Source organism: Rhinolophus hipposideros, assembly GCF_964194185.1.
Source record: "Rhinolophus hipposideros genome assembly, chromosome: 23".
Lineage (NCBI taxonomy): Eukaryota > Metazoa > Chordata > Mammalia > Chiroptera > Rhinolophidae > Rhinolophus > Rhinolophus hipposideros.
The window spans coordinates 39487281-39514028 of NC_138069.1; the positions used below are offsets into that span (position 1 = coordinate 39487281).

At 52.3% G+C, this 26748-nt stretch overlaps 1 protein-coding gene and 1 long non-coding RNA gene across 3 annotated transcripts in view; one reads left to right on the forward strand and one right to left on the reverse strand.

Moving 5' to 3' along the window:
- ERGIC1 (endoplasmic reticulum-golgi intermediate compartment 1) overlaps positions 1–26748 on the forward strand; it is an 86410-nt gene that overhangs the window by 42375 nt on the left and 17287 nt on the right. Inside the window, exons 3-7 of the mRNA XM_081036157.1 lie at positions 6131–6203; positions 15918–16012; positions 19738–19862; positions 22355–22459; positions 25852–25912. Of these exons, the coding sequence (XP_080892283.1) occupies positions 6131–6203; positions 15918–16012; positions 19738–19862; positions 22355–22459; positions 25852–25912 (459 nt within the window). The remainder of the gene's footprint in view (positions 1–6130; positions 6204–15917; positions 16013–19737; positions 19863–22354; positions 22460–25851; positions 25913–26748) is intronic.
- On the reverse strand, positions 157–8084 carry LOC308491934. Of its 2 annotated transcripts, none has more exons than XR_013992429.1 (3): positions 7923–8084; positions 5014–5082; positions 157–3271 (listed from the first exon to the last, which is right to left on the reverse strand). It is a non-coding gene; the product is annotated as an uncharacterized lncRNA (long non-coding RNA). The 2 variants fall into 2 exon arrangements; XR_013992430.1 differs by lacking the exon at positions 7923–8084 and adding an exon at positions 6109–6177 and having other exon boundaries at positions 248–3271; positions 5014–5573.

Here is a 26748-nt window from a genome sequence, read left to right on the forward strand (position 1 = left end):
ATGGGCATCTCGCCGGGCCCTCCATATAGTTCCTTGTCCCATCTCTGTCCTCAGCGTAACCTGTAAGACATAGGTGGAATCTGTGTCTGGGAGGATACCCCAGAAATCCCTTGTACCTGCCCTGAGAGAGGAAACGGGGACTCAGGGATCAGGAAGAGACTTACTTTTCTTTTTATACCTTCTAAAATATTTGTGTTTTTGACATAAACATGTCTTTACCCATTTAAAAAAAATAAAAATCCCACCCAGATTTTGGTTCCTTTTATTCTTCAGTCAAAGGACCCAGGGCTCCTTGGAATAATGGCTGATTCTGGGCTGGGGCAGGAAGGGTACAAAATAAGCCTAGAACAGCTTGTGCCAGAAAGGAAAGAATTCTCTGGATTAAGAAAAAGATACTGTGTGTCAGCAGGAGCCAGCCTGGAAGAGACCAAAGACCAACGCTAGGGCAGTTTGAGTAACAATATAATGGCATTATTGGCTTACAACCCAAAGAATTAAGAAAAAGATCTATGAGTCCTTACTGATGTAAATAAATGGGAAAGAAGGGGCGATTATTCCTTACGAAGCATTCCAAAGAATATATATGAATACGTCCCTGTCCAGGATTTAGAGCGTAATTCTCCTCTCCTGGAGTGTGGGCTGGACTTGGTGACTCGCTTTCAAAGAGAAGAGACTGGAAAGGAAATAGTCATAGTAACCTGATTGTGGAGCCAGCACCTTCACTGAATGATGACATTGGCATTAAACAGTGAGACCTCACGTGAATGTCACACACCCGCGACGGGACGTGATGGGAAGGGTGCCTAACTGCTGTGAGATCTTCCCCCAAACCACAACCCAGTCTAGTCATGAGGAAACATCAGCCCCAGGTTGGGACATTCCCCAGGACTCTTGACCAGTACTGTTCCAAAGTGACAAGGGCTTGAAAACCAAGGAAGGACTGAGGAAGTGTCACACATTCAAAACTAAGGACATACAATGACTGAATATAAAGTGGGGTCCTGGATTAGTTCCTGGAACAGAAAAATGGCATTAGTGGGGAAACTGGTGAGTTGAATAAGTCTGTAGCTTGGTTAGTAATAGTATTGTACAGTGTTAATTTCTCCCTTTTGACAAATATACCAGGGTATGTAAAATATTAAAGGGGAAGATGGGAGAAGGCTGTATGGGAATTTTCTGTACCATCTTTTTATCTATTACTACTCTACAATAAAAAGTTTATTTAGGAAAAATAAAAGCAAAGCATCATTGTCCTGCAAGCAGAAATGATTGAACTTCGTTTTCCGGAAGAGAAAAGAGCTCAGAGAGGTGAAGTGACTTGTCTGAAGTTTCACAGCTTACGAAAGGTGGAGCCAGGACTGGGACTCGGGTGGGCCTCCCTGCACCCGAGTGGTTGGTGTGGGAGCGGGACCCTGCCCCTGGATGTCCCTTGGAGCTGGGCAGTCAAGTTGGCGTCCACTGTGGCCTCCCAGCGCAGGCCATTGTTTGGTAGGGGGATGACCTCGGGGATTGCCCCACCCTGGCCAGCCCTGCCTGGCTCTCCCTCCCTCCAGCTCAGCTCCTTGAAACTGTGGATGCCTTCTCGCGTCCTGGGTTTCTACATCTCCGGGGAAGGGCTGTTTGTCTTGCAGGCTCAGGAGTCCCACAGATCCCGGTTCATGTTCCCGTTTGGCAGCTAGGTGACCTTGGGCAAGTCACTTTACCTCTCTGAGCCTCAGTCTCTCAATCTGAGGATTAAAGGACATCGTGCCTGTCAAGTGTGGGGTATGTGCTAAGTTCTCGGTGCATGGATGACACTTCTTATCACCATTCTCCTGGAGCCCACAGAACCCTGAGTGTCTGTGACCACAGAAGCTGTGACACTTTGTGCCTTGATCCCCACAGAAAGGATATTCGGGGGGGCATGAGAAGAGGAAAGGGGCTTATTCTATCTGTCCCTTTCCCGCCACCGACTAAGAGCTCAAACCTCTTCTCAGTTCTCCACAGTCTCTCCCTTGATAAGGATGTCTAACAAGCAGGTGTGTATCCTTCTAGAATTGAAAAAAGTATATACGGTAGGCAGGCTTTGATATGCCTGTATCATTGTTTGAAGCACAGATGGGAGCATGCTTTGCACCCACACCGTCTTCCCTGCCGTTTCTTCAGCTGACACGTCCTAGACACCGTCACACCAACACATAACCAGTCACCATTCTTCTTTCCAGCTGTGCACGTTCCGTTCTCTGGGCGACCCACGGTTTATGTAACCAGCTCGCTGAGGGCGGGCATTTCTGATTTCAGTTTACTGCTATTGCAGACGTCCTTGTCCATAGAGTTTTGTATCCTTGTATGGTTATTTGTGTAAGGTCACTTTCCTGGAAGAGGAGTTACTGGGTCGAAGGGCACACGTGCTGTAAAATTTAGAAGGTGCCTTCCTGCCAGATGGCCCTCAGGAGACGTGGTCTGTGTTGCGGTCCTAGCCACAGCACACAGCGGCAAATTCCCTTACACAGAGGAAAGGTGTGCGGCCTGGGAAGCCAGCCTTTTGCTACTGTGCAGTGAACAAATATTTATGAACCAGGTCCTGGGGCCAGGCCCCGTGCCAAGTACTGCGACCACGTTGAAGGGGCTTTGGTCTCTGTCCTGGAGGAGCGCAGGGCCGAGCGGGGCAGCAGACACACAAACACCATTTCCTGACGTCGTGATAAGTGCTATTAATAACTGAAGGAACCCGCAGGGGCCTCGGAGACTCACGGGTTGGCTTTGAATTTTGCCTGCTCCTCATAAGCATTAAGAATTTTGACCTTGGACAAAATTCATTGACTTCCCGGAATCTTGGATCTTGGGTCCAATGCCCCCTTTGCTGGCTGCCCCAGGTTGCCCACTTGCAAGCATTCTCCTGGGGTCACATTCCGACTGTCTAGTGCCTGAGTCAGTCTCGGAAGGCTGGAGTCAGAGTCTTAGCATCTTTGCCCAAACATGGATTGAAAAACCCTCATCGAGCCTTCAGAATCAGAGGCAATTCTGGCTGAAATGCTTCCTACCTGCCTTTGCATTTTTCATTCATTCGTTCAACAGGTATTTGTTTCGTACCTTCTCTGACCCAGGCTCTGTGCTAGACCCTGAGGCCACATGGTGCTGAGACACCTGTTCAGTCCTCCCGATCTGGGGCCAGGGGTGGGGGGAACAGACACAGCACGTGTGATCGGGGCTATCGAACCCTTGGCTTTCAGCTGAGCAGACTCCGTGCTCATCGTGTCCACCTGCCAGGTTGACCAGGGTTCCTGCAAGCCTGGAACAAAGCACATGGGGTTCAGGAAGAGGCCTTATCAGCCCTGTCTCTCCACCTCCGATCTTGACAGAGTGAGAACTTGGGGGCCCAGTAGCAGGCTTGGGGCAAGGAAGGCAGCCGGCAGACCTGAATTTGGCTTACGTCAGCATTGACCTTCAAAAACCTTGTCTTATTTTGTGCTTGTTCATCATTGCAGCACCCGATAGGTTGCTAGGGCTGAGGGTGGGGTGGGAGGGGTGAAAAGGGTTCTGCTACGTGGGTCCCATGTGATACGATGCTGTTCAGAAACAGTGCAGGATTCAGGTGAGGGGTGTTGGGCCCGCTCGGTGGGGTTTTTTTCCCCAGCACACATTTTAACTGCAATTTGCAGGTGAGAAGGAGAAGGGCATGAGCCACGGAACTTTGATTGACAGCTGACCCCCTGCAGTGGATTTGCTCAGCAGCTGGAGGAGACATTGGAAATTCACTTCTGTGCCATAAAAACAAACAAACCTGGCCACTCTGTGTAAACTAATGTGATACCTGCTTAGACATAGATTGCGGAGTGAACAAAGCACAGCTGAAAAGATGTGTGTATATTATGCTGCTGTTTGTTTCGAGCGAAGAAAAAAGGATTTATACATTTATGCTCATGTGCTAATAGAGGTACACAAGACTTTAAGGGCCACAGCTCTGGGCTGTGGGGTCAGGAGCCAGGAAAAGACTCCCATAATGCGCCTCTTCAGGCAGCTTGAGTACGCTTCTTATCCTATGTGTGTATCATCTCTTCCAAGTAAAGAAAAAAGTAAAACCCTTTAATGCTGCCCTATACGGCTTTTTCCAAGTTTGGGAGATTGGGGAGTAATTCTGATAACCCCCATATCTTCGTGTGTGTGGTTTTCGCAGTTAGTTGGGGACTCGGGATGTCCCTGTCCCGCCCTTCACTTGGACCCAGAACTCTTGGGGTTCCTTTTCTTAGGGCCTTGGCTCTAGAATGCACAGGTTCCAGGCCTGTCCCCCCAGTGTAGTTCTGGGCTAGTCTCTTTGTCTCTCTTCACGTCCATTTATACGCCCTTCACATGGGCTCATGCCCCCTGTCGGGAGTGTGCAATGGCAAGGTGTCTACAATGCTCCCACAGCAGGGCACCTGGTAGGTGCCCAACAAACACTCATTCTCTTCCTCCTCGCCAGAATGCATCTTTGACTGTTCATGATAGATAGATAGATAGATAGACAGACAGACAGACAGATAAAAGTAATAATAATCACAACAACAGTGGTGATGACCGTGATGACGATAATTAATAACTGATGTCAGCGTCCAGGGCAATGGCTCGGCCAGTCCAGGTGCAGTCTGTCAAGAATGTAGCAGAATCAGCAAGTAGGACTGGGAACCTTTTTCTCTTTACAGGACACTAAGGATCAACCCATTTGTCATATCACCTTCCCCAAAACACCAAACCTTCCAAGGTCTCTCTGATGAAAGTCCTAATAATGAGTTAATGCTTGAGCCATTATTACCTGCCAGGCACTATTTCCAGCCTCGCCCTGCGGTGTGGACATTTGCAGAGCAGCCCCATAAGGCACGTACTATTACTGTTGCCATTTTACAGATGGGGAAACCGAGGCAGGGTTAAGTACCTTACCCAGGAACACACCATGCTCACATCGTGCTCTTGCTCACCGTGTTGGCCCTGTGATAAGCCCAGCTGAGGGCTGCTCAGCCCTTGTTCTGCCCTCTGGGGGGCTGACTCCTGCCTTACCTTTTACAGTGTGCCAGGCCCTGGGTCAGGCCCTGGAGCCGTGAAGTTTTTGCCTTCTGGGATGTCAGTCTAGTGGGGGAAACAGCCACAGATAACCATTAAAATGTGAAAAGTCTTCAAGCAAAGGCTGGGAACACAGAGGAAAGAGTGGCCAGCTCCAGGGACATTGGAGCTGGGCCTCAGCCTGGGAGGATGTGTAGGAGTTCACCACACAGAGAGGATGACCATGGAAGAGGAGGGAAGATGGGGAAGGTCACTCCAGGCAAAGGAACAGAAACGAGACGCATAGTTAGGCCTGATGTGACTGGCTGCTTGGATGTTGGGAGAGTGTCCAGAGATGAGGGCCAGATCCCGGGGTACTTAGGTTCTGCCCCAGGGAGTGACTCCAGGGCCACAAACTCCAACATCTTCAGAGGCCACGCAGGCGAAGTGAATACGAGTGCACTGGGCTGACCCTGGAGCTCTTCCAGTCTCTGCATTTCAGCCTTGGACCATTCCTCACTTCCATAAAGAGTGGCCCCTTCTCTTGCAGCACAACGCTCAGCATCCTCATTTTCCTCCTGATGGGGACATGGGCACATGTGATATGCCACAGGAGGTGGTCACATACCACAATGGACACTGCCTGGGAATCAGGGAGGCACGAGGGAGCGGTGGGGCCTGCGGCAAACTGGTGAGCTCTGGCCCCTGTGGGAACGGGCTGGAGTGGTCTGGAGCCGCCGGAAAGCTGGACTTTTTATCTCTGGATTGTTCAATGTCAACTCCAAACTTTAAAATAGGTATCCCTCAAGCCAAACAGAACACTTTTGGGGGCCACCACTTTGTGGCCTCCGTTTTTGACTGACCTCTGCTTTAAAGGGTTCTTGTGGAAGAAAGCTCTGCCTGTAGTGGGGTCGGTCCCTAGGGCGGGTCAGATCAGAACTAAAGGCGGCCCCCTTTCTGCTTCATACTGAGGCCAAGGGTAGGAGGGGGCTTGGAGGGTGTGCAGGTGGGAGTGGGGCCTCCCCCGCCCTCCAAGCAGCTTTTCTCTGAGGGCAGAGGGAGGGCGGGGGGCGGGAGGGGCCGGCCTCCCCAGCCAGTGCCCCCCACCCTTACGGTGTGTCTCTGTTTCTTCCAGTCTCTGTCTGCTGCTGCCTTTTCATCCTCTTCCTCTTCCTTTCGGAGCTCACCGGATTCATAACGACAGAAGTGTAAGTTACATCCCCCACCCCCGTGGGACATTCCAGAGCTTTCCCAGATGAGAAGAGGGAGGGGCTTTCAAATGGAGAGAAACCTCAGAAGCTTCCAATTGCCAGTGCCGAGTCTGAGGCTCGGCTCTCCTGTTTCTTAAAAGGGTTTTAAAGTTAGAGCAAAAGTGAATGCTGACTTGTTAAAGCTGAAGAAAGAATTCAGCTTGTGTTTGTGTGTGTATGTGTGGGGGGGTACGGCGGAGGGGAGTTCTGAGTCCCCCAATGAACAGAAATCATTTGCTCTCTTTGCTGTCCCTTTGTTTGGCCAGGGGGCTTTTTTCCTCTGAATCATCAGGGTCATTTGGTGTTAAAGCTGGAAGCTCTCACAGAAACCCTGCAGCTTCCTATGCGAGGGGGCGACGGTGCTGACATCAGAGCCCGGCCCCTCAGCTAAGCCCCCTGCCCTCTTCCCAGGCCCACACTCAGTGAGGAATTGGTGTGGGCTTCCTGGCAGCGACTGACACATTGTGAATCCATCCTAATTCCTAACAAATGCTCTGGGCTGTGTGTAACACAGATGCCATTGGAATTATTCAGTCACGGCCTTATCCGACGGCCCTCTGAGAGGGGCTTAGGCCCAGGAGCTTCCTGCCTTGGCCTAGGCCATGGGCTTGAGGCTTCCAGGCCTCTTTGTTTCCATATTTACAACCAAGAGTCATCACGGGGCTGGGTCCTGGCCACTCACTCCCCTGTTCAACACTGGCATTTTCTTTTTCACTCAATGGAATTTCTTGATTTCCTTTGCCTCCCTCTCAGCTACAAGACAATAGGAAACTGCAAACATAGCTGCTGCTTAGCCCAAAGAGAGCCTTGGTGCTGTATAAGCATTACCACCTTGAATCCTCAAACAGCCTTGGGTAGCAGTCATCCCCTCTTTATAGATGAGGAAACTGAGGTTCAGAGGGGCAGGGGACTTGCCCACGGTCATGCAATTAGTAGGTGGCTCCTGAGACCTGCCATCTCTCCTCCCTTGTCTCTGGATGTAGCTTCTTACCCTCCACTGGCACGGGAGCGTTTGCCTTCCCTGTCCCTCTGAACCTAACCCTGGTGGCAGAAGGCCTCATGGAATGAGAGACAGAGCACTGGCCAAGGCATCAGGAGACCCAGGGCCAGGTCTCTGCTCGATTACCACTTTGCTGTGGGATGCTGGGTGAGTTGCCGAACCTCTCTGGGTCTCAATATTGCTGGCCAAACAAGGGACAGTGAATCAGAGTCATAACTCCCTTCCAGGTCTGGGGAGGCTTACCTGCTTCCCAAGATATGATCCCTGACCTTGCAGGGGTCAGAGAAAGGAGTGTGTGTCCTCCTCCCCCCCACACACACACCCAGCCCCTAATGGATACTTGGCCTGTCTGAGCCAAGTATCTTCCGTCACAGTTGGGCCATTGACGTCTAAGGGTCACCCCATCATGAGTTGGAGGTGGAAGCAGGGAGATCTGAGACCTGCTGGCATTATGAAGGACCTGCTGTGCAACAGGCACCCGCTGAGCTTTCCAGGCTGTACCCCAAGTCCTGGGAGGATTACTGTGCAGGCCCCTCATGTCCTGAGCAAGATGAGAGGCGTACATATGTTGACAGCAACAAGGAAGGAGCCCTGACTATGCCCCAGGCACCAGGTGGGAGGCTTTACCTGTTTCAGGCAGGGGTGCTAGCAAGTGCGAAGGCTGAGGCAGGAATTACCTGGTGTGTGTGAAGAGCAGAGAGAAGGCTTGGTGTGGCTGGAGTCCAGGGAGCAAGCAGAGAAGGTAGCACATAGGGCAGGTGGGACCGAGTCAGGCCAGGCCCTGTACACGCTGCTGCCTGTTAATGGCAATCATTCTCGGTCCTGAGCCCATAGAAGTCAGGGGCCAGGTCTGCCTTATGCCCTGCTAAGAGGTTCCAAGCTCAAAGGAGCTGCAAATGCCAGCAGTGGACAGAGTCAACAAGCAAACCCCACTAGAACATATCAATTAGTGATAAGGGCTCTGAAGGGAAAAACAAAGTAGGGTAGCAGATAGAGGAGGTATGTGGTATTTTGTGAGGCTTAAACAAGATTACAGGCATATTTCAGAGATATTACGGGTCCAGACCTCCACAATAAAATGCGTCATAATCCTTTTGCTGGTGGAGGGTCTTGCCTTCCATTTGTAAAAACACAACACGCATGAAGTGCAATAAAGCGAAGCATAATAAAACGAGGTATGCCTGAAAGGTATTGTGGTAGCACTAGATATACTTTAACATCAATAGGTCCATATCTCTTCGCGCATTTATTGACAGCATATTTATTCCCCACCTAACACTGAAAAAGGTGGTAAAGCTGCTTAGCACCTGGCACAGGTGCTAAGTGCTCCTTCAGTGTTCATTTCCTTGTCCCCTCCCTTGAGTTAAGAACTGGCCGCCCTCCCCTGCTGCTGACATTGGAGGGGTGGCTTAGTAAGCCCTTTGTCAGCCCAACCTACAGTGAGGTAGGGTGCTGAGGCAGGGGGCCCCAGGCAAGTAAGTTTTGACGTCAGAGCTTGCACCTGAAGCAGGTGGCGCCGCACCTGCTGGGTGCAGAGCTGCTCTAGCAAGCCTGAACAGTGCTTTCTGTTTATCCAGGGCAGCGCTCACTCCTGTCCCAAAAGCACAGTGTTCCCACAGCCCTGTCCCCTCCCCCTCTCCAGAACTTCCTTTTCCTGGCTCCTGGGGCATCCTGAACACTGTGGTCCCACCATGTCCCTGGAGAGGAAGAAAGATGAAGGTGAGGGGAGGAATCAAAACACGAGAAGTCATTCATTGAGTGTCCACTTTGTGTGCAGCCCTGCGCTAACAAGCATTTCTCCATTTGCAATGTGCGTGGCTGGAGAGAGGGAGGGAAGTGGGGACGAGAAGAGAGAGACCTGTTTGGGCCTGAGGTTCCATCTATGATGATACATGACCCTAGTGCCCCGTTTCTCTCTGCTGCCACCTAACCCTGGTACAGAAATTGCCCAAAGGGAGTCTACAGGGATAAGGACTGAGGACACTTCAGAAAAACCCAGAGGGAAAAAGGATAGCTCCTTTGGGGTCTTTTCCTGTATTCAGAAGCTTGTCTGACCCCTGGAAAGCACTGCCAATTTGGGAAGAACCAAAGGTCACAATTCTTTTCCTTTTGTGGGAGACTGGCCCTCCCTGGCAGTTGTGTGACCACAGTGGGTCGGCCCTCCACCCCCCATGAGACTGTAACCCAAGGAAATGAGGTCACCGCTGGTTGGATCAACATTGGTCCAACCCTGGCCTGTGGTTATCAGTGACATAAGACGCTATTCTGGCCCAGCCTGGTGGGAGAGAGGCCTGTTTGTTTGGGTGGTTGGACTCCAACCTGGGCCCAGGACAGGCCATTAATTATCCTTGGGAAATTGGCCCCACGGGGTGCTCTGAGGCCTGTGTTTCTAGGGGAGCAGTACACTCCAGCCCCGCCCCTGCCACCCATCGGAGAACATGGCCACAGAACATTCTAGCCTTTTACTGCCCGGGCTCTGGCTACTCTTAATTATTAACCTGATGAGGATTTATAATAAGAAATTGATTTATAATAAGAAACTGGGACTCCCCATTGATCATTTATAGCATAATACAACTCATTATAATTTCCAGTTCTGATTTATAGTAAGTGAGCGAGTGCCAGCCACCCAGGTTAGCACTTTATGATGATCAGCTCAGGTAATCGTCACAAAACCCCTTGCGGTAGGTACAACTGTCAGCTTTAGCCCCACTTTACAGCTGGGGAAACTGAGGCACCGGGAGGCTAAAACCACAATGAGGTTTATATAAGTGGTGGAACCAGAGTGAAACCCAGGTCTGTCTCACGCCAGAGTGTCACCCTGGCCTGTCATCCCACCACCCTTTTCTTAATTTTCCAAAATTAAGCATTTTGGAGCCCCGGCCTGGGAGCCACTGCTTTTTGGACAGAACAGTTGGCCAGAAGACTTCAGTGCACCATCCCTGGTGAGGTGGCCGAACAGGCAGTCAGAACTCCAGGAGGCCATTGGCCACCCGGTGGGAACTTGGAGCTTGCCTTACCTTGAACTGGGTCCTCACATGTTCCCCTAGCAGACCCAGAGTGGGGAGGCCAGTGGTTCAACCAGGAGGAGGAGCCCAGGTCACCCACTGAGGGCCAGGTCGAGAGCCACAGTTGTCACATGAAGGAGTAATAGGAGGCCTGAAGCTTCTGAGCACAGAGTGATAGGATCAGGTTCGTGCCTCAGGAAACTTACCCGGTGTGCAGATGGGTTTGGGGTGGGGTGACCCTGGAGGCCAGGGCAGAGAGGCTGAGGGTTCCTAGGGCAATGGCTGTAGAGAACGAGTGGGGACAGGACTAGATGTCTGCGAAGGGCTGATTTGTGGACATTACTACCTGGTCGGTAATAACGCACTTAAACCTGGAGTGGCCAGGACGTAAAACGCACGGGCCCAGAGAGCTTGCTTACATAACCTGCGTCCTTTACCTCCCTCTCCCACTCCTGGTTCTTGCTGCGGGCCTCACTGCTGTGTAAGTTTCCATTAAATCCAGTTATTAAGCATGGAGGTCAGCGACTCTGGGCAGGAATCTGAACTATTCAAGTGCTCTTCTAAAAGCAAATAAAATTGTTTTCCATCGATGTCATAGGACTCACGCCTCAGCCGAGAATTTCAAGGCCCTCCATCACATTCCACCTACGCTCCCCCACTCCTACCTCCCCAGTCTCTCACTCCTTCTGTCCCTACATGGCCATGGCTTACCCACCCCCACACAATCCGCCCGACTCCCTGACACTGTCTGGCGTCCCCCACCAGCGCAGTTCGTTACTTCTTCCGTTTGTAACGTCCACAGAGGTTGTGAGCATGTGCTCCGTGCTGGTGGCTCAGGGAGCCCTCATCCACTAGGGGTGTCAGGTGCTGCCATCCACGGGGTGTGGCAGGTGGAGGTGGCAGGGAGGCTTGTGGGGCACAAAGGGAGAGGGCCCCCGAGCACCTCCATGCCCTGTGGGTACTTGGGCGTCTGAAGATTATCAGAAAGATGGTGACTCCTGCATCCCAGGTCTTCTCGCGGTGACTTGCCCTCAGTTTTTCATTGATTCCTGTCCCATCCCATGTAATGCAACGGAAAGAGCATGGCTTGGGGCTCTGGTGGCTCGAGGTTCAGACCTGGCCTCTGCCTCTTCCTGTCAGGTGACAGTCTTCATCTGCCTTCTCTGAGCCTGGATTCATCCTTGTGAAGGGAGAAAAGTAGCCCCTATGAAACACTGGCTTGTTCTGTGTGTTAAATGAGATGCTGTCACATGTAGATGTGAAAGCCCCCAGCGTCGTGTCTGGCACCAGCTGGGAGCTCAGCAGGGACGTCTCCTCTGATTCGCTATAAGCAAGGCCAAGTTTAATGCAGGCCTTAGCATATACCAGGGCTGGGATGGGCACCTAACATATACGTGTTTAATCCTCACCACAATGGGACGAGACGGATGCTGCTGGTCCACCTGTTATCATCAACTCGGTAAACACTGATCTTAGTAACATTAAAAGTAGTGGACATTTATTGAGCACTTACTATTTACTACAATTGTACCCTGTCTATGATTGTCCCTGTTTTATATCTGGGGAAACTGCTGCTGATGGAGGCAAAGCCCCTTGGCCAAGGTCAGCCAGTAGGTGGCGGAGCCAAGATTTGAACCCTGGGAGCCTGGACTTTCACTGTGATACCGTATTCTCTTTACGGAGAAGGGCCTGTGCTAGGCCCTCGAGATAAGTGAGTGACGTACGCACCCCTGGCCAGGCAGCCTGACACTTTATCGCCAGTCCTCACACAGCCCTGGGAAGTAGCTGGAATCCTTAGCCCTCTTTCTTCTTTCTCCCTTCTTTCCTCCTTTTCTCCCTCCCCTCCTTCTATTCTTTCCTTTTTTTTTCTTTTTTCTTTTTTAGTGAGGTGTATATAATTTACAGATAGCACAGTACACAAATCTTAAAGGTGAGACTTCAATGTTTGCCTGTATTTACACCCTTGTCACCATCATCCCATCAAGACAACACATTTCCACCAGCTGGAAGGTTCCCTTCCAGTCAGTAACTGCCCTCCGCACTATTCTGACTTCTATTACTATAGATTAATTTTTGCCTATCTTTAAACTTCATAGAAAGCTTTCCCAGTTTTACAGTTGAGGAAACCAAGGCTCAGAGAGGAGAAGCACCTTGTCCCCAGTCCCCCAGCTTCTTACTGGGAGAGCCAGGAGGTGAGCTCATATCTGTCTGCCACTGCCCCGTGGGTCTTCTCATCGCTCTGGCTTGTGACAAGGAATCAGGCCCATGAGAGTCCCCAAACAGCAGTGAATCCATAAAAAGCATTTATTTTAGCAACAGATGGGCTTATTCTGGCCATCATTCACCTTTTAAAATCAGTTCAGCCCTAGGCAATAAGATTAGCTAGCCTTGGCAGGCACCTGCGAATGGCAGCTGGGCGTGAGGCTGCGGCACTGGCCGGGGGTGGCAGGAAGCCAGCAGCCCTGGAACATTTGGACATGGAAGGTGGCCACACTGACCTCATCGGGCGGGCGGCACAGGTGATTGAACTGTGTTTATCCCACAGCCCAGGGCCCTTTAGGAAGGCGCCTGGGAGCAGCCAGTTCAAGCCTTACATAACCAGACTGGCCCCGAGCTCTGCAGGTCAGTGCTGTTTCTGCCCCTCCCCAGCACTTCAGCCCCTTTGTCTGGGCAGCAACAGGGAGCTTGGCCTCCTGGGGCCTCGAGGGTGAGCTCACCTTGGCGCCACACCTAGGATTCACCTCGCTCTGCGCTGAGGTCACCTCCAGAGGATTGCCAGGGGATGACATCATCCCACAATTCCCCAGTGATGTGCAGAAGCCACGCCCCTCCAGGTGGGAGAGGTGAGTAGCTTCAAGGAAGAGTCTCACTGGGCTGGGAAGGGAAGCTACGGGCTCTCCCTTGGTGACCATTCTGTTAATCACCCAGCAGTCTCATTACTCAACAACCCTCCTGAGTTGCAGTTTAAGGCTGGGGTGGAAATTGGGCACGAAAGGCTAAGAAGGAGCGTTTGGCTGTGGAGAAGTCCGTCCTGGAGCGTAACCTCCCATGATCCTGTTCGCTGCTCTCCCACTGGCTCATTTGTTCTTCCTGTTCTTTGATGTGGGCCAACGCTGTGAACCTGCCAAGCACAGGCCCTTGTCTTCCCTTCCCACACCCTGTGGCCTCAGAGGGCCAGGGCCCCCCTCATTTTCTCTCTTGACCCTGGGTGCTAAGGACAAACGCGAGGGAGGCAGAGTGAGTCCCGGGGCTTGGGCAGAAGGCAGACCTGGGTTAGGGTTGCAGCTTAGCCATTTCCTGCTGTGTGATCTTGGGGGTGGGGCACACCCTCTCTGAGCCTCAGTTTCCTTAGAATGGAGATCAGGACACTTCACAGGGGCAGATGGGATGGTGTGAATGCACACAGGCCCGATAGGGCCTTTCCTGGCTTAATGGGCTGGAGGCCCAGCAATCTGAGGCCCAGCCAGGCCTGTCAAGTCTCGTCTCCAGGCACACCCTCGTGACCCTCACAAGGAAACAAGCCCCGGGGGTGTTTCTGAGCCCACCGTTTCTTGTTAACTGAACTCCAGCTGTATCGCACTAGGGGCTAGGGGCGCAAAGGCAGGACCTTAGTAAAAACAAAATGCTCTCGCCCTGGCGACTCATTCTTGCCCAAAGAGGTGGCCGCTGACTCTTGTAGAATCTAAACATTTAGAGCTGCAGTCTTTTATTTTATTTACATCCTGTGCACAGGACCCAGGGGGCCTCCTCAAGCACTGCCTATAGCTGGCCACTGAGCTGGCCTTTAGATTCAGCCCTCTGTCCCCGTGGGGAATTATCTGGGAACCAGGCTTCAGACACGGTCCTCCAATGTCCACTCAGCGGTTCCTCAGGGGTGTGTCCCTAAGACACCTCGAGCTCAGCACGGAACTCGGTACCTTTCCCTCCCCACCAGTCCCATTCCTCTCTTCCAGGGACTCCCAGCCCTCTGCATGATTCCAGTTGGCCTGCGTGCCTCCTTCGACCCACCCTCACGCCCCCTCCATCAGCCAGTCCTGCCTCCTTTGGCACACCCTCCCCTCCTGTCCATCCCCACAGCGCCCCGGCCAGGCCGCCATCTCTCACCTGAGCTGCAGCAGCCTCTGGTCTTATCTCGCCGGTGCAGTCGCCCCTCCTGTTGGGTCTTCCTTGCAGCAGCCAGAGGGAGCCTTAAGTGCAGGCCTGACCGTGGCACCCTGCTAGGATGGAGTGTGAGGCGTCTCCATGGCCTCGGAGCCCTCCTGACCGGGCCCCTGACTGCACCCCACACCCCACTTTGTTCAACACTGCAACCACAGTGACCTTCATCCAGTTCCCAAAGGAGCCGTGCCCTTCCCAGGTTCCCGCCTCTGCTGTTTGCCAGGACAGCCTCCTCCTTCAGATCTCAACTCCCGTCTCCCCACAGAAGTCTGCCCGTCCATCCCTCTCACGCCACCCACAGCTTCCCGTCAGAGCAGTAATCGTAGTTGGTATAAGGTATTTCTATAGGAGGCAGTGGTGTCTGTAAGCTCGGTGAAGGCAGAGACCACATCTGGCTGGTCCTTCACTCTTCCTAGTGCCTGAGAGGTTAGGTGCTCAGAAAGTGTTGGCTGGATAAATGTGTGTTGCTAACAGATATCCCAGTGTGATGCCACTGTCCCCAACAGTCAGGTGTCATGGCTGTCCATGGAGCCACCTCCCCCAAACTATGCCTCCCCCCAAAGATGTCCACGACCCTATCCCCAAAACCTGTGAATGTTACCTTTTGTAGCAAAAGGAACTTTACAAATGTGATTAAGTCAAGGGTCTTGAGATGGGGAGGCGATCCTGAGTTTTCCAGGTGGGCAGGATGAAATCACAGGAGTTCTTATAAGAGGGAGAAGGTCAGAGAGGAGACAAGATGCCACGTGGCTGGCTTTGAAGATGGAGGGAGGGGCTGTGAGCTGAGGCGGCCTCCAGACGCTGAAAAAGGCAAAAAGCGGATTCTCTCCTGGAGCCAGCAGGAGTGCAGCCCTGCAGCCCTGCAGGCTCTTCTCCAGATGGAGAAGATAATAAATGTGTGTTGTTTTAAGCCATTAACTTTGTGACAATTTGTTACAGCAGCCACAGGAAACTAATACATTAGCTTGGTTCTCTAACTTGATGACCTCCCAAGGTGTTTGTAAGAGATGAGACTTGAAGATGGGATCCCCAGCTTCACAGTGGGTGGGAGAGGCACACAAGAGATGAGGGGGAAAGGTGCCGTGTGCCTGCAGGTGCCAGGCTCTGATCCCTGGTGAGACCCACAGTTCTCACTGAAGTGTTCAGACCCCCCCCCCCGTTCACAGTGGGGGGTGGTAACCCCATATAACAAATGGTTTCACAGAGGTGCCGTTTTCTGTCCAAGTTCACACAGAAAGTGGCAGAGCCAGGATTGGAACTTGAATCTGACTCCGAAGCCGTGTCTTACCATCACCTCAACCCCTTCCTCTGTGTGGGAAGGCCAGCATTTGGACAGCGCCGAGGAGATGGGAGCCCCGCTCCCCTGTGCCTGAGCAGGCGCAGGCTCCCCCCAGAGGGGAGTCCAGGTTATTGGAGCATTAGTCACCAAGTGAAGTGTCCCTAGCTGTCCCCTACAGCCGGGGTGGGTGCACCTGTCTCAACGAAGCTTATGCTTGTCTCCCTCAGCGTGAACGAGCTCTACGTCGATGACCCGGATAAGGACAGTGGGGGCAAAATTGACGTCAGCCTGAACATCAGTTTACCCAATCTGCACTGCGAATGTGAGTATTCCCAACAGCTCCATCAAGACACCTGCTTTAGGCAACGCTGTGTGTGCAGAAATGGTGAGATGACCAGGACCAGTTACATGAACAGGGCAAGCTGCACACAACAGGTAGCATAAGAATTTCCCCACTTTTTTTAGGGGGGAAAATGTAATCTAATGTGCATGCACTTGGTGGTTTTCTGGAATAAAGAACACAAGAAATTGTTAGTGGGGGTTACCTATGGAGAGTAGCCATTTTTGGGTGGAAAGTGTCTCTTAGGTATGGTTCCCAAGAAGCAGAGTCTGAGGTTTACCACAAGTGACTTATTGAGGGAGGGCTCGAAGGAGGGACCTGAAAGGGCAAGAGGGAGGCCAGAGGATGAGCAGAGATGTATGGCGTGTGAATGACACCATAGTTTGCCCCATCCACTGGCATGGGGCCGGGCTGTTACCAATACTCTTAATACCCTTAGCTAACGGCTGCAGGGTGGTGTGTGGGTGATCGGTGGGGGTCACATAACCTCCCAAGCATCTCAAGCATCTCAAGGCAAGAGTAGTCACCTGCGGAGGGAGGCAGCTCTGAGCTGTTAGCAGCCATCAGAAATTTTTCTTTTACTTCACACTTTATTTTGTTTGTTTGCTTCATTTGTTTCAATCAAGGGAATGAATTACTTGTATAAAACAAAACTCATTGGAAGTGAGGTGTGGAGTCAGATTCTGGCTCCTTTGCTCACTAAAGCTGTGTGGCCCTGGCTAAGGTAACCTTTCTGAGCCTCAGTTTCCTCATCGGTAAAATGGGTTTAGTGCTATCTGCTGCATGAGGTTGTTGGGAGGGTCTGGTAAGTGGTGCCTAGACTTGTTAGCAAGTGGACTGGGTGTCACCTCCAAGACCGGGGTTCTAGCTGTCCCTCTGCCCCGGCCTGGCACATAACCACCCCTCCTTCTTACCCCCACCCCCTCCCTTCCTTGAAGGGAAGAACATTGGGTGGGTCTGCAGGCAAAGATAGGAAGAGATTCAATCCTGTTATTGCTTTTGGTGAGAATTACATCACAATTTTGAATCAACAGTGGGCCGGGAGCCCAGGAACCTGTTGGAATAGGTTGGTTTTATTTTTATTTTTTTCTTTCTCTTAGAGAAATAATTCATCTCGCCGCCCCTTGTTCAGGAGTTGGTCATGTCTCTGGAACAAGGAAATTCTTAGGCCAGAGGACTGGGACCAGTGGGGCAGGGGAGGGAAGGGATGTGGTTTTAGGCTCCGTCCCAGCTCCAGGCAGTGGCCCAAGAGGGGCGGGGCAACCTCCAGCTGGGGCTGCACTGGACCACCAGGCCCTGCTGCTCCCCGGGGCACGACCCAAACTCGGGCAGCTCCCGCTAGAGCTTCATACTCTGCTTTGCTTTAAAAAACTTCAAGTTTTTGTTATAGGAAAAAAAAGAAAGCATGCGCATCATTGGCACTTGGGAAAACCCAGAGCAGCAGAGAGAGAAGAAATCACCCATCATTCACCACCCCCCACAGCAGCGTCAGTGCACATTCGAGGCCATTCCGTTCCCGTTGGCCTTCCTTTCTGTACATTTCTAAACCCAGCTGACATCATGCTGCATATGCAATCGCATATCCTGCCTTTAAAACTAATGCTTTTTGTGTTACACAACTAACACAACAATACCTTTTTTATTTTTACTTTTTAAAGATACATGTTCAAAATACAGAAATAGATACAGAAAAAAGTAAAAGAAGTACATGTTCCTTGTTGTGCCGTTCCCCCTGGAGGGAGCCTCTGCTATCAGTGGGGACCCCTTCCTCCGTGTGTGTGTGTGTGTGTGTGTGTGTGTGTGTCTGCAAACATAGCATGTTTGGGTTCTTCTTTTTACATAATTGGGACCAGCTATAGGGGACCTTTCTGGGGTTTCTTGTGGTGTTTTTTTTTTTTTCAGCTAATATCTTGGAGCTGTTCTTCTATTACTCAGAAGATTAGTAAAACAATAACAGCTGGCATTTATTCAGCTCGGAGTCCAGGCTAGGCCCAGTCTGAATACTTTGGCTGTGTTAGTACATGAAGATAAGAGGTGTTCTAGCAGAGTTGCTAAAGGGTGTGGGCTCTGGATCAAGACTCCATGGGTTCCAACCCAAAATGCATCATTTCTTAGCTGTGAGATCTCGGGCAAATTACTGAACCTCTCTGTGCCTCAGTGTCCCCCCATATTAGAGGGCCGGTAATAGTATCTTCCCCACAGGGATGTTCAGATGGTACGTTCTTACATAAAAGGCACTTAGAAGAGTGTCTAGCACATAGTAAGTGCTGTTTTAATTTTTTAAGTCCTCACAAGCCTAGGGAAGAGAAGGAAGCTGAGGCACAGAAGAAAGGTGAGGGAACTTGGTCGAGGTACACTCTTAGCCGCTGCCCTGCCCTGAGCTGCCTCTGCCCACATATGGACTGAGCTCATCCCTGTACCTGCTGTTCCACATTCCAGAGGGGGCTGTTCCATTGACCAGTCCCCTGTTGACAGGCAGTTGGGCTGCTTCCAGTTGTCGCGATTTCAAATAAGGTTGCCCGGAGCAGCCTTGCATACGCGTCTGGACATGTGTGCATCTGGAGGACGGACTCCCGGGGAGGAGGGGGAACTGCTGAGTCAAATGGGGACCTGCTTGCATTTCTTTTACACCGAAGGTTATGGCATCAGCCTTCCCCACATACTACAGACGCGTGCGTGTCATATTGAATGACTGCATCACATTCCCTTCTATGGATGGGCTCTCGCTCACTTCCCCATCGCCACTGAGGAGTCCGGGGGTTTTCCCGTTGTTCCCTTTTAGGGTTGGCTCACTTAAAAAATTACTCCCAGCTGCTCTTTCTCTATATTGCAACCTCCTTCTTAGCATTCCTTCCAGGGAAATTCCTGCGTTTCTATAGTTTATTGGGAGCCCCCCCACTTGGACCATCTCAGGGAAAATAGTTGGTGTGCACCTGCCCATTGTACAGGTTGGGAAGCTGAGTCACAGAGGTGGTGGAGCCACACTGGAGTCAAGGACCAGAACTCCAGGCCCCAGATTTCTCATTTAGTATACTAAGGGACCCCGAAAAGTGCCCAAGCTCCTGGAGGACAGGGCCTGGAGGACGGGGCATTGGGTAAAGGAAGGTGTGAATGAATGAGTGATGGATGAACGAATGACTCCCTGAGCTTGTTCACTCAGTGAACCCAGGCTGTCTGAGACACAGTAAGTGCTAACACATGTTGAACACTTGCCACTTTCTGTGCGTCAGACTCTGTTCTAAACATTTTCTACACATATTAACTATTCGAGCCTCATGATTCTCCAAGGAAGGTGTAATTATTCTCCCTTCATTTTTCTGAGAAGGAAACTGAGGTATTGAGACGTTAAATGCCTCAGCCAAGGTCGCACAGCTGATAAAAGGGCCAGGATTCGGGCAGCCTTTTAACCCTGACCCTCTGCCTCCTGCCTGCACCCCGTCGTCCTGCGTCCCTGGCCCCATTAGCTGCTGCCTCCTGAGCTGCCGGCAGTGGCAGAGGGGGAACATGGGGTCTGGCTCCCTCTTACTCCAGGATCACGTTCTCCTCCTGCCCTAACAGCTGACTTCTTCTCTGTGGCTCTGGGTTTCCTAGAGGTTCCCGGGCCCGCCTGTCCATGGAATGGATGGAGGAGGGGTCCTGAGAGTAGGGGGCTGCCCCCCTCCCGTTTCTCCAGGGGTTTGTGACTCTTCTCCCCTTGCCTCCCACAGTGGTTGGGCTCGACATCCAGGATGAGATGGGCAGGCATGAAGTGGGGCATATCGACAACTCCATGAAGATCCCACTGAACAATGGGGTGGGCTGCCGCTTCGAGGGGCAGTTCAGCATCAACAAGGTACAGAGGCGCTGGTGGCCTTCTCCTGCTCCCCATCCCTTAGGTCCCCTTCCTCCTGAGAAACCAATAGCTAAACTGTGCGCCCACTCAGCCTCCCCCCACACGGTCCCCGGCAAGCACCTGGCACTTCCTGCTGAGAATCTGGGTGGGGATTCCAGGCTCACTGGGTTTTGGAGCCCCTGCTGGCTGGTTCAGGAAGAGACTACGCCTCTCCCCAACGGGAAAAGCAGTGGGTGGTGAGAAGACCACAGCATTTGTCTCTTTGAGCCCTTTGTTCGAGTCCCAGCTCTGTCCCCTCTTGGCCAAGTGACCCCCTCCACGTCAGTCAACCTGTCTTAGCCTCGGTTTTTACATTTTTAGGTTGATGGGATGATGATAATTACATAATGATACCCCCCACTTAAAGTTTGTGTGAGGAATAAATGAGCTATTACACAGTCATTCCTTTCAGGCATTTTTATCAAGCACCTTCCGAGTTCCGGGGCGGTTATCAGCTCTGGGGCAGTGCATTACCTCGGTGGGCAGAGTTCCAGTGCTGATGGAGCTTCCGTTCTGGTGGAGGGAGAGCAACAGTATACAAACTGAAAAGCACGAGGACTCAGGCAGCCTGGCACCAGGGTTCCCACTCTTTTGCCCTGCGTCCCCCTGTTGCTTCTCGTCAACACCTCAGTCACATGTGCCATGACCAGTATGTCCGTTCACTCCAAGCACAGCTCAGGCCAGCCTCTGCCCCCCACCCTTAGAGGGCTGAGGGTTTGTGCCTTCAAGGAACTCTCAGGCAAGGGGTGCTTGGATAAGAAAGCCAACGGTGATGATGGGCGAGGTCTGCAGCTGGCCCCCACCCCTTTATCTCTCAGCATCAGGCTTACATATGCCCTGTGGCCGCCTCCTCTGTCCATCAGGAAGTTGGCCAGCAGCCAGAAGGGAGACTTCACATGTTTCCAGCTGTCCTGGCAGCCCCCAGCACCCCAGACTCCTTGCTTAGTCACCCAGGCCCCCAGGAGGAGGGCAGGATGGGCTGGGGTTTGGGACCTGGCGCCATCTATATGTTTTTAAACTCCAACAGAGGCGCTGACGTAGGTGCCCAAGTCACAGGCTCTAAAAGCGTCGTCTTTTCTTTCTTCAGCCCAGTATGTGCTGGTGTGAGTCAGCCACCTGTGATGGAGGAGGAGTGGGTCACTGAGTCACAGCCTCTCGGGGCGGCAGCGGGTGGCAGATGTGAGGGAGCCAGCCTCTTTGGCTCACTTAACTCTGAGAGAGTGAGGCCCAGCCCCCAAACCCGATTCTGAACTCTGCCCACAGCGGGGTCCATGGGAGGCCCCATGTGACTGCATAGTAACACTCTGAGGGACACACACTGGATACTGTCAGTTTCTTACTTCCGGGGGTGGTAGGCAACGGGAACTTTAGTCTTGACTTTATCACGTGAATATTTTATAATACAGATGTACCCAGGTATTACTTATATAAGTAAAAATGAAATTAAAAATGTTTTTTAAATACAGTGGGCTTTTCCCCAGGCCCTGCCTTTGTTCATGCTGTTCCCTTTTCTGGGCGGGTCCTTCTTTCTTGGCTCTCATGACAAACATGTCCATCCTACAGACCCAACCCAATAACAACTGTCATCAACTTTGCACGCATCACCTCATTTAATCCTCCCAATAACCCTTTGTGGTTATCTCCATTTTGCCGAAGGGGAAACCGAGGCCCAGAGTGGTTACTGACCATTCCCAAGGCCCCCCAGCTAGGAAGTGGGGCTATATGGGAGCTCATGTGTAGAAGCCGCCTGCTGCTCTGCCACAGGTGATTGGGCCCCCTGAAGTGGGCAGTGCTGTCCCCCTGACCCTCCCATCCTGTCAAGCTGTCATTCCTGCTCACCCCAGGCCCAGTGGGTTGCCCCCTCCAAACCCCCAGGCACCATTCCAGCCCACTCAACTGTGAGCTTGCTGAGGCCGGGCTGTGCCTGTCGGCCCAAAGCTCAGGCCCTAGTGAAGACAGGAATATTCCTGTGAGAATATTCAAACACAAACAACTTTGTGTTTGAAACGGCCATCCTTGCAAAATCAGCAGACTCTGATGGATAGCTGCTGAGCCGTCAGCCATCCTCCTTCCTCAAATAGGTGACAGTGTTGATTTGGAGTTCAAGGAAGCTTCCTGGTCTGCAGGCCTAAAGGTCGTCCGCCAACCCACTGTGGGGACAACAGCTAGAGGGTTGATGGTGGGCAGCTGCCATTTCGAGCCCTGGCCTTGTTCCATGTGCCCGGTTGGCATGCTTTCATCCCATAGCCCTAGCAGCCCTCTCCGGTCGGACTGTTAGTGCCTCATTCTACAGATGAAGAGCCTGGAGATCAGAGAGGGGCAGTGGCTGCTCCAAGGTCCCATGGCTGGGACCAAGCTGGGGGTTCAAATCCAGATCTGACTCTAGGTTGAAGCCCTGCGACCCACCCTCTGGGGAAGCTCACCAAACTGCTGAAACTTGCATCTCTCCCCAGGTCCCAGGCAACTTTCACGTGTCCACACACAGTGCCACGGCCCAGCCACAGAACCCAGACATGACCCATGTCATCCACAAGCTCTCCTTTGGGGACACATTACAGGTGAGCAGGACACACTCCAGGTGGTGTGGCCGGGGGTGGGCATGCAGGGGCTGTGTCCCAGAGCCTTCTATCCTCCCTGGGCACAGGGAGACGCCCTCCCAAGGGACCGCTGCCTTTGAGCCTCTGCTCCATCACACAACCCTCTGTGATTCCTTCTGAGTGCGGCTGTCATTTCATCGTCAGTGCGCTGCCCGGGGGACCTCAAGTTGAGACCTACGGCCTGGGGAAAGGCACTCACTTTTCATGAGCAAGTACTAAGTACTGGTGCTTTCTCTCTGTCAGTGCAGCCTTATGAAGTGGGAGGGGGCACCACATTTTACAGTTGTGGAGCTGGGCCCAGAGCAGCCACTTGTCTGGGGTCCCCCAGCAGATCTGTCTGACTCCACAGTGTAGCCCACTCCCCACCACAGCCCCCTGGGCCTTCCCGCTCAGGGCCCACGTCCATTAAATGGGTAACGCAGTGAATGAAATATTCTGGAAGTCCTTGTTACTACGATCAACAGGGCCACCTGTAGTAGGCCCAGCCCTACAATTTCTCACCCACGGCAGCAACACACAGGCATCAAACATTGACCAGCCTGTCTGTGCCACCTGCAGGCAGGGGAGCTTTGGTGACCTCTCTCTTCTCCACCCACCACTGATCCTGAAAGCAGAATGTCTTACATCCTATTTGACAAGGGGAAAGAGGCTCAGAGGGGGAGGTAACCGCCCAGCCCCAGCACTGGGATTGGGAGCCTGGTCCTGACCCCAGGCCTTGCTGAGTGAGATCTGGCTTCCTGGTTGAGGTTGTGGAGGGTGGGGCCCTCTGGCACGTGATGTGCACCAGGGGCTCACAGGCCCATACCGACATGTGTGCCCATACCGTTAACGCCACTTATGTGCACACACAGTCAGAATTCAAACCCAGTCTCTGCAGCACCACCCCCTTCTCATGGAAACTTGGAATCTTCAGCCTTCACCGAAGCCTGCCCTTTCGCACTTAGAGAACAGCATTGTACATGCCCTTTGTTTAATCTCTCAGAACCTTCCTCAAGGATGCTGGGTGGGATTTATTTTTCCTGATAAGGAAACTGAGTCAGAGAAGTTTAGTAACTTGCCCAAGGTCACACAGCTTGTAAGAAAGCAGGTGTGTCTGGCTCAGCATCTTACTTTATTGTGCCTTATACAATCATGGATTCATCAGATCCTCTAGAAATTTCTGCTCTGTGCCAGGCCCTGGGGTTATAGTAATGGATAAACAGTACAAGGTTCTCACCTTCAAACAAAGAAGAGCTCGAATGTAAATAAACATAATAACATTGGACAAGGAGGGCTAAAGACAAGGGAGGCATAGGGTTCTGGGCAGTGATGAGGGGTTGGGGGGGGTACCCCTGTAGCCTGGGAGGTCAGGGAGGGCTTCCCAGAAGAGGTGACCTGTAAAGTGGCAGCTAAGCCAAGCCCTGAAAGCTGAGAAGGATTTGACCAAGCACAAGACAGGGCAGTCTCATGGGCAGAGGGCATCTTATACGCCTCCCACTCTGTGGCTCACCCAACTGGTCAGTTTCACAAAAAAGGCCCTCACGGGTACTTTTAGAAAAAATGGGTTGGCAAGTGTCCACCTCATTCTGAGGTAGGTGAGGTGCTGGAGGCTAGGGATTGACAGCTCTTTCGAGTCGGCTGAGAGGGCTCAGAAGTGTCCGCTTGGAGGTGGAGCCAGGAGCTGGGTTTTATGTGGGACGAGAGACCCCTGTTAGATTTAGGAGGGTGAGACTGACCAGGGGTTGGTGTCTTAGAAAGAGCACCCATCTGTGTGGAAGATGGGCCCATGAGGCAAGGCTGGAGGCAGGGAGGTGAGAGAAGGCCCATATACCGGACTAGGGGAGAAGAGGACAGCCTGGGGAGGGTCAGGATGCGGTCTTGCATTGGCATGACCCTGGCAGAAGCAGGACCGTAAGAGCCTTCTGCTTCGTCACTGTTATGGCGGAAATAGGATTTTTCTTTAAATGTGAAATACCCAGCGGAGGGTCCATCTTCCCATCATTATCCATCCATGCATGCAATACATATTTACTGAACACTTACGGTGTGCCAGGTCTTGTACCCATATTGGTGAGGACGGGCATGGTCCCTGCCCATGTGGAGATTATAGTCTAGAGGGAAAGACAGAGGTTAATCAGATGGTCGTACAAATGAATGTGACACACAACCTGTGACAGGATGGGAGGGAACGTTCTAGCACTCTTATCTCCAGAACCACTGTCCCCTTGGGCTAGAAACCATGTCTTCAGACGATCAATCCCAAGGCAGCAACGGACAAATTTTCCTTTCCTTTTTGGGCTTCTTGAGAGTGTGCAGTTTCGTTAAGTGCTCAATAAACATCAGCCACCTGAGCTGGGTGATCAGGGGTCACCCAGCTGCTGCCACTGTTCCTGGAGTGGCCCTCACTGCAGGAACCTGTCCCCGTATACCTCTCTGACCTCCCTCCTTTCCACTCCTTACCCCCACCCGCTTCCTTTCTGGGCCATACAGCTCTCTGTCTATTCCTTCGCCTCTAGGCTCATGTGTTTGCACATGCTGTTTGCCTGATTAACTTCCCACTTTCCTACAGATCTTGGTGTCAGTGTCACTTCCTCCAGGAAGCCCCCCAGAGTGTCTACCTTGGCAGCCCCTATTAACCATGCCCATGGTCGCATGCCCCCTGTACCTGGTGTGCCATGCCCTGTTTTATTTAGATTGTCCTTGAAGCTGACCTGATTGCCCACTGTCCTCAGGGAAGAGGTGGGATGTAGTCTTTAGCCCTGCTCTACAGCAACCCCGGTCAGGCCTGCGGCTGCTGTGAAGAGCGGTCTCTTCACATGTGTTACATGTTCTCTGCAGCAAACAGGGTAGGAGGCCAGAAGCCCTGTGCCTCCTTTCAGAGGGCTGTGGGAGTCTCAGGAGGAGCATGCTGGGACCAGATCCACCTTTGCATGAGTTTTCTGCATGGCTTAATGGAAAGAGCTGAGGCCTGGGGTCAGACAGACCTAAATTTGGACTTTGGCTCAGCCATGTATCAGCTGTGGGACACTGGACAAATTTCCATGCTTTTCCAAGCCTTGATCTGTTCTTCTACAAAATGGGCCAAATGGTACATCATTGAGGTCATTGAATGCGATGACACAAAGTACTCAGGACGGAGGGGCACATAGTAGCAGCTACCCAAGATGAGAAGCAAGCCGGTGCCTCCTGGGTACCAGGCCTGTGCTGTGTCTGTAGCTTGGTTCCCATAACTTCCCTACGAGACAGACCCTGCTGGATCCCAGTTTTACATACAGATGAGGTCCCTAAACCGGGTGGCACCTGGCAGTCGCCTCACAGCCGGGCCTGGAGGTGGTGGCATCTGAGGTCAGTCCCCTCACTGTGCTTCTCCACAGGTCCAGAATGTCCATGGAGCTTTCAATGCTCTCGGGGGAGCTGACAGACTCACCTCCAACCGTATGTATCTCCACGGGCAGCAGATGCGGAATGGGGGAGGGGAGGCAACGCTTATCAAACACTCCGTGTAAGCCAGGCTCTTCATGCTTCTTTTCCACAGCTAGTTTCTGAGGAGAGTGCAATTACTCCTGTCTTACAGAGAAGGGAAGAAAAGTGACTTGTCCCTGGGGAAAGTATGTGGCAGCCCTAGGCACTCCATAAGTGCTCAATGAGTACCAGCTATTATCGTCACTTCTGTTATCATGACTGCCACATACTTGTTCTTAGTAGAGCTAATCACCTAAGGTCCCACAGGGAGTGATGGCAGAGCCAGAATTCATCCCAGATCATGTGGCACCGTGAGAACAGGTCTGTGGGTGGCTCAGTCAGATCTGGCCACCTGGGCCACCTCCCTCACCCCAACCGTCTCTTCCTGCTTGAGCCCCTCCCACCTACGAATGCCCCCTCCCTGAGCCCTTTCCCCTCTCGGTTCCCTGGCACCGGGCCCAGCTCAAAGAGAACACCATGTCTTTGCACACACGCAGAAAGCACACACACCCGCTCAGGCGTGCTCACATACTTGGTGCCCTGCACATGGGCACAGAACAGGCCGGGGAGGCCTGTCTGCTCACGCGGATCCCGCCGGGTCCTGCAGGACAGGTTACCTGGCCTTTTCTTGTTTCCTCACCTGAGCTCACCTTTTTCATCCATAAGGCTTTTCTTATCATTTCCCAAAACACATTCTGCTCTGTTAATAGTCAGAAACCCAAGCAAAAGAATACATCTCTCCATGACCTGCCCCTCCACCCCCCAACCCCCCACCCCTCTGGCAAATCAAGCTTCTCTGTGTCCCTGTG